Source organism: Arachis ipaensis, chromosome B05, assembly GCF_000816755.2.
Source record: "Arachis ipaensis cultivar K30076 chromosome B05, Araip1.1, whole genome shotgun sequence".
Lineage (NCBI taxonomy): Eukaryota > Viridiplantae > Streptophyta > Magnoliopsida > Fabales > Fabaceae > Arachis > Arachis ipaensis.
The window spans coordinates 139039976-139057285 of record NC_029789.2 but is presented as its reverse complement, the minus strand read 5'-3'; the positions used below and the strand labels follow the sequence as shown (position 1 = coordinate 139057285).

Here is a 17310-nt window from a genome sequence, read left to right as displayed (position 1 = left end):
CCTCACCGACTTCGTGGCAGAATATGCAGGAGATCAAGAGGAAGCTTTCACTATATGGGAGCTATACGTAGATGGATCCTCCAACAAAGTTGGAAATGGTTCAAATTGGCTCTTGTGTCTTCAAACTACTAGCGCCAATGATGATGTCCGTTCTGAATAAGCCAGTGGCTGAATCTTTTAAGAGCTAATGCTGACATGCAATTTGGTTCTTGATTCTCGCTACTCTTGTTTTGCTTATAGTTGCAAAATTTGTTGTCTCGATTAAAGAATCAAAGTCACAAGCACTAGTAGTTGTGCTTTTCTTTGATAGAACATGATTATGGCTGACTTGCAGCCTTCTCCAGGTTCTTGGCAGGATTAGCGTTAAGATACCTACCACTCTTTTCTTTACTAAGAAAAGGATGCCAGTTCAAATGGACTCTTGAGTGCGAAGAAGCATTCCAGGAGTTCAAAAGGTTTTTAAGCCAGCCTCCTATTCTGACCCGACTTAAAGTTGGGAAAGAACTCGAACGAACCAACCCATGAAGCAAATCCTCCAAAAGACGGATATTGCTAAGCCAGTGGCTGAATCTTTTAAGAGCTAATGCTGACATGCAATTTGGTTCTTGATTCTCGCTATCCCTACCACTCTTTTCTTTACTAAGAAAAGGATGCCAGTTCGAATGGACTCTTGAGTGTGGAGAAGCATTCCAGGAGTTCAAAAGGTTTTTAAGCCAGCCTCCTATTCTGACCCGACTTAAAGTTGGGAAAGAACTCGTCCTGTATTTGTCCGTAGCTGACAAAGCTGTAGCATCAGCTCTAATACGGGAAGACGAGGTCGAGCAGCATCCTGTATACTTCACCAACAAAGTTCTACAAGGCCCTGAATTAAGGTATCAAAAATTGGAGAAGTTTGCGTATGCCTTAATAGTAGCCTCTCGAAGAGCTATACGTAGATGGATCCTCCAACAAAGTTGGAAGTGGTTCAAATTGGCTCTTGTAAACTGTCTTCAAACTTCTCCAAGTTCTTGGCAGGATTGGCGTTAAGATCCCTACCACTCTTTTCTTTACTAAGAAAAGGATGCCAGTTCGAATGGACTCTTGAGTGTGGAGAAGCATTCCAGGAGTTCAAAAGGTTTTTAAGCCAGCCTCCTATTCTGACCCGACTTAAAGTTGGGAAAGAACTCGTCCTGTATTTGTCCGTAGCTGACAAAGCTGTAGCATCAGCTCTAATACGGGAAGACGAGGTCGAGCAGCATCCTGTATACTTCACCAACAAAGTTCTACAAGGCCCTGAATTAAGGTATCAAAAATTGGAGAAGTTTGCGTATGCCTTAATAGTAGCCTCTCGAAGAGCTATACGTAGATGGATCCTCCAACAAAGTTGGAAGTGGTTCAAATTGGCTCTTGTAAACTGTCTTCAAACTTCTCCAAGTTCTTGGCAGGATTGGCGTTAAGATCCCTACCACTCTTTTCTTTACTAAGAAAAGGATGCCAGTTCGAATGGACTCTTGAGTGTGGAGAAGCATTCCAGGAGTTCAAAAGGTTTTTAAGCCAGCCTCCTATTCTGACCCGACTTAAAGTTGGGAAAGAACTCGTCCTGTATTTGTCCGTAGCTGACAAAGCTGTAGCATCAGCTCTAATACGGGAAGACGAGGTCGAGCAGCATCCTGTATACTTCACCAACAAAGTTCTACAAGGCCCTGAATTAAGGTATCAAAAATTGGAGAAGTTTGCGTATGCCTTAATAGTAGCCTCTCGAAGAGCTATACGTAGATGGATCCTCCAACAAAGTTGGAAGTGGTTCAAATTGGCTCTTGTAAACTGTCTTCAAACTTCTCCAAGTTCTTGGCAGGATTGGCGTTAAGATCCCTACCACTCTTTTCTTTACTAAGAAAAGGATGCCAGTTCGAATGGACTCTTGAGTGTGGAGAAGCATTCCAGGAGTTCAAAAGGTTTTTAAGCCAGCCTCCTATTCTGACCCGACTTAAAGTTGGGAAAGAACTCGTCCTGTATTTGTCCGTAGCTGACAAAGCTGTAGCATCAGCTCTAATACGGGAAGACGAGGTCGAGCAGCATCCTGTATACTTCACCAACAAAGTTCTACAAGGCCCTGAATTAAGGTATCAAAAATTGGAGAAGTTTGCGTATGCCTTAATAGTAGCCTCTCGAAGGCTACGGCCTTATTTTCAAGCTCACACAATAAGAGTTCGAACGAACCAACCCATGAAGCAAATCCTCCAAAAGACGGATATTGCGGGTAGAATGGTTCAATGGGCCATAGAGCTATCCAATTTCGACCTTAAGTACAAAACTTGGACGGCAATCAAAGACCAATGCCTCACCGACTTCGTGGCAGAATATGCAGGAGATCAAGAGAAAACTTTCACTACATGGGAGCTATACGTAGATGGATCCTCCAACAAAGTTGGAAGTGGTTCAAATTGGCTCTTGTAAACTGTCTTCAAACTACTAGCGCCAATGATGATGTCCGTTCTGAATAAGCCAGTGGCTGAATCTTTTAAGAGCTAATGCTGACATGCAATTTGGTTCTTGATTCTCGCTACTCTTGTTTTGCTTATAGTTGCAAAATTTGTTGTCTCGATTAAAGAATCAAAGTCACAAGCACTAGTAGTTGTGCTTTTCTTGGATAGAACATGATTAAGGCCGACTTGCAGCCTCCAGGTTCTTGGCAGGATTGGCGTTAAGATCCCTACCACTCTTTTCTTTACTAAGAAAAGGATGCCAGTTCGAATGGACTCTTGAGTGCGAATAAGCATTCCAGGAGTTCAAAAGGTTTTTAAGCCAGCCTCCTATTCTGACCCGACTTAAAGTTGGGAAAGAACTCGTCCTGTATTTGTCCGTTGCTGACAAAGCTGTAGCATCAGCTCTAATACGGGAAGACGAGGTCGAGCAGCATCCTGTATACTTCACCAGCAAAGTTCTACAAGGCCCTGAATTAAGGTATCAAAAATTAGAGAAGTTTGCGTATGCCTTAATAGTAGCCTCTCGAAGGCTACGGCCTTATTTTCAAACTCACACAATAAGAGTTCGAACGAACCAACCCATGAAGCAAATCCTCCAAAAGACGGATATTGCGGGTAGAATGGTTTAATGGGCCATAGAGCTATCCAAGTTCGACCTTAAGTACAAAACTTGGACGGCAATCAAAGACCAATGCCTCACAGACTTCGTGGCAGAATATGCAGGAGATCAAGAGGAAGCTTTCGCTACATGGGAGCTATACGTAGATGGATCCTCCAACAAAGTTGGAAGTGGTTCAAATTGGCTCTTGTAAACTGTCTTCAAACTACTAGCGCCAATGATGATGTCCGATTTGAATAAGCCAGTGGCTGAATCTTTTAAGAGCTAATGCTGACATGCAATTTGGTTCTTGATTCTCGCTACTCTTGTTTTGCATATAGTTGCAAAATTTGTTGTCTCGATTAAAGAATCAAAGTCACAAGCATTAGTAGTTGTGCTTTTCTTGGATAGAACATGATTATGGCCGACTTGCAGCCCTCTCCAGGTTCTTGGCAGGATTGGCGTTAAGGTCCATACCATTCTTTTCTTTACTAAAAAAAGGATGCCAGTTTGAATGGACTCCTGAGTGCGAAGAAGCATTCCAGGAGTTCAAAAGGTTTTTAAACCAGCCTCCTATTCTGACCCGACTTAAAGTTGGGAAAGAACTCATCCTGTATTTGTCCGTAGCTGACATAGCTGTAGCATCAGCTCTAATACGGGAAGACGAGGTCGAGCAGCATCCTGTATACTTCACCAGCAAAGTTCTACAACTCCCTGAATTAAGGTATCAAAAATTGGAGAAGTTTGCGTATGCCTTAATAGTAGCCTCTCGAACGCTACGGCCTTATTTTCAAGCTCACACAATAAGAGTTCGAACGAACCAACCCATGAAGCAAATCCTCCAAAAGACGGATATTGCGGGTTGAATGGTTCAATGGGCCATAGAGCTATCCAAGTTCGACCTTAAGTACAAAACTTGGACGGCAATGAAAGACCAATGCCTCACCGACTTCGTGGCAGAATATGCAGGAGATCAAGAGAAAACTTTCACTACATGGGAGCTATACGTAGATGGATCCTCCAACAAAGTTGGAAGTGGTTCAAATTGGCTCTTGTAAACTGTCTTCAAACTACTAGCGCCAATGATGATGTCCGTTCTGAATAAGCCAGTGGCTGAATCTTTTAAGAGCTAATGCTGACATGCAATTTGGTTCTTGATTCTCGCTACTCTTGTTTTGCTTATAGTTGCAAAATTTGTTGTCTCGATTAAAGAATCAAAGTCACAAGCACTAGTAGTTGTGCTTTTCTTGGATAGAACATGATTATGGCCGACTTACAGCCTTCTCCAGGTTCTTGGCAGGATTGGCGTTAAGATCCCTACCACTCTTTTCTTTACTAAGAAAAGGATGACAGTTCGAATGGACTCTTGAGTGCGAAGAAGCATTCCAGGAGTTCAAAAGGTTTTTAAGCCAGCCTCCTATTCTGACCCGACTTAAAGTTGGGAAAGAACTCGTCCTGTATTTGTCCGTAGCTGACAAAGCTGTAGCATCAGCTCTAATACGGGAAGACGAGGTCGAGCAGCATCCTGTATACTTCACCAGCAAAGTTATACAAGGCCCTGAATTAAGGTATCAAAAATTGGAGAAGTTTGCGTATGCCTTAATAGTAGCCTCTCGAAGGCTACGGCCTTATTTTCAAGCTCACACAATAAGAGTTCGAACGAACCAACCCATGAAGCAAATCCTCTTCAAACTACTAGCGCCAATGATGATGTCCGTTCTGAATAAGCCAGTGGCTGAATCTTTTAAGAGCTAATGCTGACATGCAATTTGGTTCTTGATTCTCGCTACTCTTGTTTTGCTTATAGTTGCAAAATTTGTTGTCTCGATTAAAGAATCAAAGTCACAAGCACTAGTAGTTGTGCTTTTCTTGGATAGAACATGATTATGGCCGACTTGCAGCCTTCTCCAGGTTCTTGGCAGGATTGGCGTTAATATCCCTACCACTCTTTTCTTTACTAAGAAAAGGATGCCAGTTCGAATGGAGTCTTGAGTGCGAAGAAGCATTCCAGGAGTTCAAAAGGTTTTTAAGCCAGCCTCCTATTCTGACCCGACTTAAAGTTGGGAAAGAACTCGTCCTGTATTTGTTCGTAGCTGACAAAGCTGTAGCATCAGCTCTAATACGGGAAGACGAGGTTGAGCAGCATCCTGTATACTTCACCAGCAAAGTTCTACAAGGCCCTGAATTAAGGTATCAAAAATTGGAGAAGTTTGCGTATGCCTTAATAGTAGCCTCTCGAAGGCTACGGCCTTATTTTCAAGCTCACACAATAAGAGTTCGAACGAACCAACCCATGAAGCAAATCCTCCAAAAGACGGATATTGCGGGTAGAATGGTTCAATGGGCCATGAGCTATCCAAGTTCGACCTTAAGTACAAAATTTGGACGGCAATCAAAGACCAATGCCTCACCGACTTCGTGGCAGAATATGCAGGAGATCAAGAGGAAGCTTCCACTACATGGGAGCTATACGTAGATGGATCCTCCAACAAAGTTGGAAGTGGTGCAGGCATAATCTTAGTCAACCAAGAGGGAACTTAAGTAAAAGTCTCTCTCAAATTTGAATTCTCAGCCTCCAACAATCAAGCAGAATATGAAGCCTTGATTGCAGGGTTAAAACTGGCAGAAGAGGTCGGTGCAACCAAAGTAGTTGTGTTCAGCAACTCTCAGGTGGTGACTTCACAAATCAATGGAGAGTACCAGGCGAAAGACCCTAAAATGAAAAGGTACTTTGACAAAACTTTGGAGTATCTAGGGCGATTTGCCAAAACTGAGGTCAAACACATAACCCGGGATCTTAACAGCAGAGCAGACGCCCTCTCCAAACTAGCAAGTACCATGCCGGGAGGGAATAATAGAAGCCTGATCCAAGAAACTCTCCAAGAACCCTCTGTCACAAAAACAGAGGCCAGACAAGACATCCTCGAAGTATCCGGATTATACCTCGGATGGATAAACCCACTAATCGAATACATGATGTTCGACATCCTACCCAACGAGGAAAAATAGGCCATGAAAATCCGAAGGGAAGCACAAAACTATACCTTGGTGGAAAATGTTCTCTATAAAAGGGGAATATCGACACCATTATTGAAGTGTGTCCCGACCTAAAAAAAAACCGAGGTACTTGAGGAAGTCCACAGTGGTATCTGTGGAAATCATCTCAGAGCAAGGTCGTTGGCTAAAAAAGTAATCCGAGTTGGGTTCTACTGGCCAACCTTGCAAAAAGATATCACCGAGTTCGTGAAGAAGTATCAGCCATGCCAAATGCATGCAAACTTCCACGTCACTCCCCCCGAGGAGCTCATTAGCATAACTTCTCCATGGCCTTTTGTAAAATGGGGATTGGATCTATTAGGACCCTTTCCCCAAGCGTCTGGGCAAGTAAATTATCTAATAGTGGGAGTAGACTACTTCACGAAGTGGATAGAAGCAGAACCGTTAGCTATCATCATAGCCCAGAGAAGTCGGAAGTTCCTCTACAAGAACATTATCACAAGGTATAGGGTACCCCATTCCATCACCACTGATAATGGCACTCAGTTCACCGATTCTTCCTTCAAAAACCTGGTAGCTAGCATGCAGATCAAGCATCAGTTCACTTCGGTAGAGCACCCACAAGCAAATGGACAAACCGAGGCAGCAAATAAAGTTATACTGGCAGGTTTAATGAAAAGGTTAGAAGAGGCAAAGGGAGCATGGACTGAGGAACTCCCTCAAGTATTATGGGCATATCGGATTACATCTCAGTCTACCACAGGAGAAACACCCTTCCGACTTGCTTATGGCACAGAAGCCATAATACCAGTTGAAATCAACGAGCAAAGTCCAAGGGTGAACTTCTACGACGAGGTCGATAACGTACAGGGGCACAAAGAAGAACTCAAGTTACTTCCCGAAGTCTGAGAACAAGACCAGATAAGAGAAGCAGCGCTGAAGTAAAGGATGACAAACAGATACAATAAGAAAGTCATTCGAAGAAGTTTCATAGCAGACGACTTGGTTTTGATAAGAAACGATATTGGCATCAACAAGTCTGGAGATGAAAAGCTTACTGCTAACTGGAAAGGGCCATACAAAATTAGTGAGGTCCTAGGAAAAGGCTACTACAAGGTGACCGACTTGAACGGCACGGATTACCTAGGTCCTGGCATGCTTGTAATATGAAAAGGTACTATAGTTAAAAGCGAACTCCACTCCCTGATGTACTCTTTTTCCCGACTTCGTGGTTTTTTCCCAAAAAGAAGGGTTTTTCTGAAGGGGGGTTTTAACGAGGCATCAAAGTGGAGGCTAAGGGACAGTCATTTTTAACCCCTTAGTAGCAAAAAGTACCTTCACCAATAAATAAAGATCTTTCTCTACGTCTCTTTGTAAAATTCCGTTAGTTATTATCATTTTTCTACGAAACGTGCCGACTTAAACTTGACAAAACGTAAAAATTCCATGCCCGACCTACGTGGTCGGCAGGATAAAATGACGAGGTACAAGTCGGTGTAAAGAGGTTATAAAAGCAGATCATGATAACTTGGAAATACCACGACCAATAAGTCGGAAAAACCGAGAAAGAATTGAAATGCATCGCGAAAATAACCTAAGTTATGAACAATTTAAATAAGAAAATTTGAATTTATGAGGAATGCAAAAAGAGATAAAAGGAAAACCATAAAAAATAAAGGCAGAAGCTGTCTCAAGTCTTTGAAAAATCCAAATAACTTAGACAAAACACAGCCTGCCCAGATAAAAGGTTTTTCCAAAACAAAAAGATCAAAGGGGATTTTTTTCATAAAAAAACCTAACAAAGAAAAAATTGCAGAAAAGCATGCACACACCAATTAATCTTAAACCCCTTATCCAAAAAAGGAGTAGAAATTAAACGCATTTTTTGTTAACAGCTATAAAAGGCTAGGAAAGTCAACAACAAAATCACCACAAAAAGATAATAAAATTGTTCAAAAAAGGGGCCCACAGGCCAGGCCCCAAAATAGCCAGAAATTAATTAAGTGGAAGAAAGATTGGAATCACCAGCAGGAAGGGAGGTCAGATCAGCAGCAGGGAAGGACGGAGCAGTCTCTTCAGGATCTTGAGCGGGAACCTCTGAAGAACTCGGCAGGTCTCTTTCTTGTTACTCCTCACGAGGAGGAGACTCTATTATCCTCTGTCCGTGAGTCTTCAGATCGGAGTCAGTCTAAGGTCGAGGAGGAGAAACAATAGCCCCATTCACGACTATCTTATCAGGATCGAGAGGGAAAAGGTCCAGGTCAGGAGCGATAACACCGACTTGTTCCTTGAAAATCCTCCAGTCCTCCTCCGAGCTCTCCGCCATGGAGTCTTCCAGATCCTAATAAGCCTTCCGACCTCTTGCCAGTTCCTTCTTCAGGTCAAGATTCTCCCCAAAAAGTCTAACATAATTCTGCTCCACCTTTTTCTTAAGGCCTTCCGCCATGCCACACTGGCCCATCAACCTCTTCTCCCTCTCCTGGAGTTGAGTCCTCTCCTTCCTTAGCTCAGCGACCTCTTCCTTAAGCCTTTTCTCTTTCTCTTGTTAAAGGAAGATCATCCCCTCTAACTCCTCAACCTTTTGGGTAGAGCCCAAAGAGCTAAGGAGAGTTTTTTTCCAAAATATCAAGGAGCCTCGTGCATACCCCAGCTGCCTGAACACTCCCCTGAACCATAGTATTAAGATGGTTTCGAACGGAAGCATCATCCATACTAATTTGAGTATGGGGAAAGATGTGATTTTGAACGAACTTGGGACCATCAAAGGAGGAATCCCCAGAAGATGAGCCAGAAGTCTTGCGTTTTTTCTGGGTGGGTTCAGGGAAGGAACGGGCTGAAGGATGGGAGGAGGAAAAGGAGAAGCAGAAGACGAAGTTACCAAGATCGGACGAGAAGTCCCCAGATCACGAGGGAGAGGAGGAGGAGGAGGAGCGCCAGCAGCCCTGGCAGCATCAACCTGGGCCTGAGACCTCCTCTTGGCCTCCTGGACTTTTTGGTAAGAGGCGCTAGAACCTTTTTTCACTATCTCTGAAAAAGGAGAAAACAAAGAGTTAGTTTACAAATCAGAAGACCACAAGTTGAAAGCAACAAATCGAAAGATTACAAGTCGGAAGTTATCAAAATTAACAACGCAGCTACCTAATTGGGTCCGCACAAAACTCGGAGACCTCTGAAGAAATTTTTTGGTATCCAGGTAAGGGGCTCTCCCCCAAGCTTCCTGGAAGAACCCCACTATGGTCTTCTCAACTTCATCCAAATCATCTGGACCGTACTTTTCTACAGGAGAAACCTTTAGCCAATATAGAGGAAAGAAGGGGCTGGAATGTTCATCAAGGAAAAAGGGATGGTGACCCTCTACTGCTTGGATTTTGAAGAAAAAATCTTGAAATCATGAAAGGACTCGTCAAACATGGAGAAAACTCTCCGACCTTGAATGGCCTGGAAAGATACCTACTGCTGCTTATTATTTTGCCCACTGAAGGGCTTGGTCATATGAAAAAGATAAAAGAAAATCTTCAAAGAAGTCGAAAAATATAATTCTCAGCTAACAAGTTGGTAAATTTTCATGAAACCCCAAGAGTTAGGGTGAAGTTGGGTGGAAGCGACGCGACAATGAGACAATACAGCTATTTCAAAGTCAGAAAATGGTAGAAGAACCCCCAGACGGATAAACGAACAATCGTACATAAAAAGAAAGGAGGGTCAGCTTCAGTAGCCTCCCCAAAACAAACCCGGTCTTTAGGACCCGGGGTAATCAACTCATACTTGGGCTCATCATCATCAGAGCCAAAAATCCTATGGTGGGTGTGGAGATCGGTGATATAGTCTGTGTCTACCCCAAGAACCGTATCATCTACCCACTCAGAAACGTGAGAAGTCATCTTTTTCCAGTAAAAAGAAATAGGAGAAAGGCGACGAGACCTACAGAGGAAAATGGAAAAAAGATCAAAAACAGGGTCTCTAAAAGGCCAAAGCAGTCCCTCAAAAAGAATAGAGTCACTAGACCTACCAATAAACTTACTGCAAACACGAAAAACTCCTCCAAATGCACAAAATAAAGCACTAAGAAAAGGAGAAAGAAAAACTAACCTTTGTTGGTAGAAGCGAAGAGAAGCGGAGGCAACAGTAATCGCAACACCCCAAGAAGGAAGGCTAAAACGCTCTCTCTTTGAAAAAGTAAGGATTGCAAGTAAGGGATTTCAAAAGACGAAAGAAGATAAAGAAAAAAGAGGAAAAAGTATTTATAAACACGCCAGGGGCAAAATGGTAAAATTGGCGCCATCATTAAAGAGACGCGCCGTTACCAATGTAATTGCTCCCACGTGTAAATACAAAAACTTTAACGGACACGACATTTGATTAGACGTGATTGTTGAAGAAATTTGAATCACGTCAGTTCTAAAAATCACGTCGGTTCTAAAAATCACATCGGTTACAAGACCAAGTTCAAATACTCGAATCCTACTCATTAACAAAAGAGATCAGACTCGAGTAGGGGCACTGTTCATACCCTGACCCAACACTAAGGCCCAGGACTAAATAAGCCAAGAAGGCCCAATCCAAAGATTGGCCTTTGTTAATAACCGACCTCCCTCGAAGAGGTCAGATTCTACTCATGCTTTCTTTCCAAGAAGTCGGGCTTTGAGGATAGCTGGCAGATAACACTTATTCAAATAAGTAACTGCCTCTAAAATCTCTCAACCCACTTGCAGGAGCCATATCTCAACTTCTCTAAGATTAAGGGACGGTTATCCACCTTAAAAGGTGGAACTACTCCAACGGTGGTTATTAGATCACCACTATAAATACACTGACACCTCTCAGGTATCTCTAAGTTCCAATACTTTGTAAACCTATAAAAATCCTTTGCTGATTTAGGCATTGGAGTGTCCTTGCAGGTACCACCCCCATTCCTTCACACATACAAGTCGGACGGTGGCTCCCGAGCGCAAACTGAATCGGAGATCTCCTCCTTCAAACGATTGGACCAACCTTACAAGTCCAGCCCATTAATCTCTGGTTACCTAACGTAACAGTTACAATGGAAAGGGATATGACTATGATCAAACAAATCCTAGGAATAAACATCATTTGAAAAATATTATGAAGAATGTTTAATGGACATGCATTGGTGAATTTTGTGAGAGTGTGGACCCACGCAGTATACAGCAAAGTCAATTACCTTGAGTCATTGGCAGAGATGTGAGTATAAGGACAAAAATTCATGATTGTTCAGTTTTTAATCAAGTTGACTTTTAGTCAAGTACACGCCGAAAAGTACCTGAAATGGAAGCATATGCTAATCAAATTGTATTCATTTTTTGTTGTTTCTTTTTCATGTCAACAATTTGAACTTTCTTCTAACTCCCAACCTTCATTATTATATTGTATTTCATTCTCTGTTCTTTCTTTTTCAACTTATTCATCATCGTTTTAATTTTTCTTTTCATTCTTCGGCTTCACATTTTTTCCTCGTCACTTGTTCGTTTTCACATTTTCTTTCTTATTTTTTCACATTTTCTTTCTTATTTTTACTTTCCCTTATTCGTGAATAGTTCTTCAGCTACCACATTAAATAAAAAAGGGAGAATAACAAACCCATTAAGCAACTTTTCTCATATCTTTTGTTTTTTTTTCCATTTGAATATGTGAGTATTTTGTTTTAATTTATTATAGGAGAAATATAACATTTTTTTATTTAAAATAAATGAGAGAAAAGACCAATAATCACATTAAAAATTTAGATGTGTCTCTATTTTCATAATACTTTAGATATATGTCTATTTGGTTAGGAGAGGTATATATATATAGTTAGATTGTTTCGGACCTAGCATTCGGAGCCTCAACGACTTAATGATGACCTAGCTCCCAAGTCCAAATCATTCTTACAGTCCAAATTAGCTTAAATAATCGAAAATCACTAACCAATATTCAAATTCAAGTATTCTCTTTATCTTAGCCAACTGAAAAGATAAGATCACAAGACATTATATAAAGGGGAGCTTAAAACTCTTCCAGGTACGTTACACACCCCCCCTTAAACCTCTACCTCTTAGATCCATTTTAATTTGACCGTCGGAGTATCTTTGCAGGTACCACTCCTTGCCGATCCAAAGGTCTGATCGCATCATCACCAAGATCGATGAGTTCTCGATCCTTCTATCAACCTGTACGAGTAAAGTCTTGTATGTTGGCACCGTTTGGGGACCTGCAAAACCTTAGTAGCAAGACACATAAAGAGCGACTTTCAAATCACCACCACGAACCAAACCTACCAACTCCGCCCCTCCCCCCAGCACATGGACCACAGAAGGACAACTATCCCTCAACTCACGGGAGGGTAACCAGTGTCGTCCACGCCCAGCCAACCTACAGCAAGCAACAATTGTGAGTAGATGATCGCCGATCTGGCGAAGGCAGGACAATCGACGACTTGGGAGAATATGCAAACCGGATAATCCGGGAGCTCCACTATCAGATGCAGACCTTGGAAGGCTAGGTCGCCTCTAAAAAACAGTACCAACGGGAGTGCACGAGCGAGGCAGTCTCCTAGACCATGTCGCGACGAGAGCAGAAGAACGAGAGGTCGCAAAACCAACATCACAGTAGATGCCGAAATCACAATAGATATCGGGAATCCAAATGCCATCATGATGATGACAAAAGGATACACCAAAAAGATTTCATGCGAAGAAGAAGTGAACACGTGATAATGGGGCTACTCCATTCACCGAAAGAGTCCTAAAGGCCAAGCTGTCAAAAGGTTTTAAGAAACTAACTGACATGAATTACGATGGCACTAAAGATCCTCAAGAGCACTTAATAGCCTTCGAGGCCAAAATGAACCTAGAGGGAGCAGCCAATGCGGTTCGGTGCAGGGCCTTCCCGGTGACACTGGCTGGCCCAGCCATCAAGTGATTCAACGCCCTTCCGAACGGCTCGATATCCTGTTTTGATTATGGGTGGCAATAGGGCAGTTTTTGCCCTACCTGACCCTGATCCCGCCCTATAATAATCCGCATCGAACCCGTTCCGTTTCTGCCCGCGGGTAGTAAAAAGTTAAACCCTAACCCGCCCCGCTCCTATCCATCTCTATAATTATTAAAATCTAACAAATAAAATTAAATTTTAAAATTTATATAACCATTATTACATACATAACATCAATTAAAATAAAAATTTAAATATAATATAATATTATTAATTATTTTATATATATTACATATATTATATATTAAAATTATATATATATACCGGAGCGGGTAGGGACGGGTTTAACCTAAACCCACCCCGCCCCAAAATCCGTCCCGAGCGAGTAGAGACGGGTGGGTACTACAGGTTCGAGTAGTGTTGCCACCCCTAGATCAGACATCTCTAAAAAATTTATGGCACAATTTACCCCCACGGATCACAAAGACAAAATACCCAATCAACCTTCTCGAAATCACCCAACTACCAGACAAACCCACAAGAAAACACCTAGATAGGTTCAACAATGAGTGCTTGGAAGTCGATGGGCTATTGAACTCGGTAGCCAGTTTGTGTCTGACCAAGATGAGGGAAGATTATCAGAAGCACCTCACAACCTTTTTAAATATATATCATAATTATTTTTAAATATAATAATACAATATATATAATAATTATTAGTTGAAATAGAACATAAAAGAAATATTTACTTGTTTTTTTTTCAGATCCCTAAAAATGCAGATTAAATATATAAATCGGATATAAAGATACCTAAAATCTGTGATCCAATCCTATTAATGTGTAGATTGAATTGGATTGGATTCGATCTGACCTAACAGTCTTGTGGATCGGATCAATATTCTGAGTTTCCTTCTCCTTGAGTTCTGCATCTAGATGTCAGATTTTCTCATCCGCCTTTATCCATTGCAACTCCTGATGCAATTATTGTTCCACCTTTGTTTGTCAGGATAATTTAGTATCCAACTATGTTAAACGGTCGTTGTGACCATGAACGAGGCCCATGAGCTCCACGACATTCCTCTAAGTCGATTCTACTTTGTGGTGGTATGTGAATTCAATGCCAAAGTCATCAATAAGTGTTTTAGTGGAGTAAAGTTAAAAATTGGGTCAAGATCATCAGAGTTAATGTGATTTATGGAGATGTTAGTAGCTAACGGTTTCAAAGGAAGAGGGGTACCACTACCAACTATACAATAGTTTCTGCTCTGTAGGGACGACTTTTACATGGTGGGAAATTATTCTTAGCTTCTATCGTGTGAGAGATGTGTGTAGGTGGAGAGTTACTGATTTAGGAAATGGATCCTCTCCATTTTTTTTAACACTTGATAGAATAAAGTGTGATCTCTCACGTTTAATTTCATAAGTGAAACCAAAAATAAATAAGAAAGAGAGAACAATGAAGGGTGAGATTAGGAATGGCAAAAATCCCAGCGGGACGGGTACCCGCGGGGATTTACCCGTCACGGGGTAGATATGGGGACAATTTTGTACCCGCGGGGACGGGAAACGGGACCCGTATATTAAAGGAAAGTGAAAACCCTAGCCGTCACACTTGCAATTCACAATCTTCAACCTAGTCTCTGAACTCTTCACCACCCTCAAACCTCAGCCTCTTGCCCTCTCTGAACCACGCACGGTCGCACCATCACCACCACCGACCGCCACCTCTCGCCCTCCCAGTCCTTTACCGCTACGGCGCTACTCCCACCCCTCAGTCCATCACCGCCACCTCTCACGCACTATGGAGTGGACGTTAGTCAAGTCACAATACATCACGCACACCGCAGTAGGGAGTCTGTCAGTCAGGTCACGATACATCACGCCGGTCGTCACCTCTTCTCTGTTCGTCGCGCCTTTGCTTGTCGTCACCTCTTCGCGTCGGGTAACTGGGTAAGTCATAGAACACTGCTCACACATGCTGTACTGCTGCTTCTCCTCTTCACTCCTCACCGTGATTGATTTGATTTGGATTTCTGATTTAGGGTAATTAAGTTTAGAGTTCTGAATTTTCTGATTATGATTTCTATTTAGGGTTGATTTGATTCTGAATTTTTTATTTAGGATAATTAGGTTCTTAGTTCTGAATTTTCTGATTCTAATTTTTATTTAGGGTTATTTGATTTTGGATTTTTAAATTTGGGTAATTAGATTCTAAGTTGTAAATTTCTGATTCTGATTTTTATTTTGGTATTTTGATTTTTTTATAATTTTCTGGTGATCATTACCGGATCAATGTCATTCTTGAATCTAAGAAGTTTGTAACATTCATCTTGGTTTGATATCGACATGCAATATTCCCTGTTTACAACATTCATCCTGGTTTGTAACTCAGATTTTATTTTATTTGATTTTAGATTAAAGTGATTTTGGATTAGAGTGGTCAGCAATCTATCATTATTCGTTAGTTTGTTCTTTTGTTTTTTTTTTTAACTCATTTATTATTTTCTCAAACATCTGTATTGTTTGGGAACTTTTTTTAATTATATTCTGACGTTATTAGGAGCATTGAGTTCTTGTTGGAAGAAAGAAGATAATGAAGTAAAGTTATGTAGTCTATCATTTTTTTTGAAAAAAGAGTTGTGCCATTGATTAAGGAGATAAAGACTAAAATTCTTAATGCATTGGTGTTTTAAAAACTTAATAACTATTTTTTTTTTCATTTTATGTACAGTTTTGTTTCTTTTGATCGGTTAATCATGCATTGGTTTAGGATGTTGACTAGATAAACCTAATGAAACATAATGGTTTACAAAAGGAAAAAATGAAAGTTAAGTGAGATTATAAAGATTAGCCTTATTTATATATACATAAGTTTAAATTAAGGTCAAACTGGTCAGAGATAGATGTAAGAGAATTCCAGATCCAAAAGACAAACATCCCCGCTTCAATGAGCCACAAAATTGGTCCCTGATTATTACTTAATAATAAGATATATATTTATTGATTTCTAATTCCGTTGATTTCCTTTGAAGCATGCTTAAAGAATATTCATCCATCTCTTCAGTTACATGTGTAGCAATTGTTAATTTCATGTATCGATTTCGAATTTTAGCATTTATGTCTTCTGAAGCATTTATAATATAGGTAACGTAATTGACAATTGTAACTCAGATTTTATTTTATTTGATTTTGGATTAAAGTGATTTTGATTCATGATTTATATTTCATGATTTATAGAATGTCTTCTTCGGATGCATTGAATAATACTCTTGAAAAGAGTACTCCATCGGAAGATCCTATAGGCACTAATATTCAAACTACACAAGAGGCTCCTCAATCTCAACCTCAAGAACCCCCAACGGATACCACAACTACTAATGAAGGAATGACAAACTCTACAAGTGGTGTTCGAAAGAGGAAGTTAACCTCTAAAGTGTGGAATCACTTCAAGATTGTGGAAATCAAGGAAAAATTAAAGGCTGAATGTAATTATTGCAAAGCGAAACTACTTGGTGACCCAAAACAAGACACTTCGCACTTACGTGATCACTTCAAAAGCTGCAAGCTCCGCACCACTAGAGATATAAAACAATGTATGATGAAGACAACTCCAACAACTAGTGGGAAAACAGTTGTGGTTAGTGCATATACCTTCGACCAAGAAAATGCAAGGAAAGAGTTATCAGTTATGGTTTATCTTCATGAGTATCCGCTATCTATTGTGGACCACATTGGGTTTCGACGATTCTGCAATGCTTTGCAACCTCTCTTCAAGGTGATTACTCGCAACACTTTAAAGAGTGACATCTTGAAGTCTACAATGATGAAAGATCGAAGATAATGAATGTCCTTAAGCGTAATAAAAGTCGAGTTGCAATTACGACTGATATGTAGACAGCAAGCAACCAAAACAAAGGTTATATGGCTATCACGGCTCATTACATTGATGATTCTTGGAAATTGCAAAGCCGTCTTGTGAGGTAATAATATTATCATTATAGGTTCTTCTGAATGTTTATATGTTTGCAAAGCTGTCTTGTTTACACAATTGCAAAGCTGTCTTGTATATAATTGCAAAGCTGTCTTGTTTATAATTGTACTAAATTATCATTACAGGTTTATATATGTGCCGGCTCCCCACACGGCTACTATATATATGTATGCCAAGAGTAGAGGAATGTGAAAGAGACGAGAATAAAACACAAGGGTTTTATTCCTTTACCTCTACACACATAAATGTATGTGAGCCTGATTCTTGGAGAAGAATTTAATGGCATGCAAAGAGTTGCAAGAGGTTTTTCAATTTAGATCAGATGTCCA

The 17310-nt window shown here is 40.8% G+C and overlaps 1 protein-coding gene across 1 annotated transcript; it reads left to right on the top strand.

Moving 5' to 3' along the window:
* LOC107641299 lies at positions 936 to 6969 on the top strand. The gene is made up of 4 exons (XM_016344796.1): positions 936 to 1413; positions 1596 to 1751; positions 5636 to 5896; positions 6422 to 6969. The coding sequence occupies exons 1-4, from the start codon at positions 936 to 938 to the stop codon at positions 6967 to 6969; spliced, it is 1443 nt and encodes a 480-aa protein (XP_016200282.1).

Excerpts from the sequence above, each read along its gene's own strand:
- LOC107641299 (XM_016344796.1), top strand. The coding sequence starts at position 936 with ATGGATCCTCCAACAAAGTTGGAAGTGGTTCAAATTGGCTCTTGTAAA. Across the intron at positions 1,752-5,635 it reads AGCCTCTCGAAGAGCTATAC|CCTCCAACAATCAAGCAGAA; the intron begins GTAGATGGATCC and ends TTGAATTCTCAG. Across the intron at positions 5,897-6,421 it reads CGCCCTCTCCAAACTAGCAA|GACCCTTTCCCCAAGCGTCT; the intron begins GTACCATGCCGG and ends TGGATCTATTAG.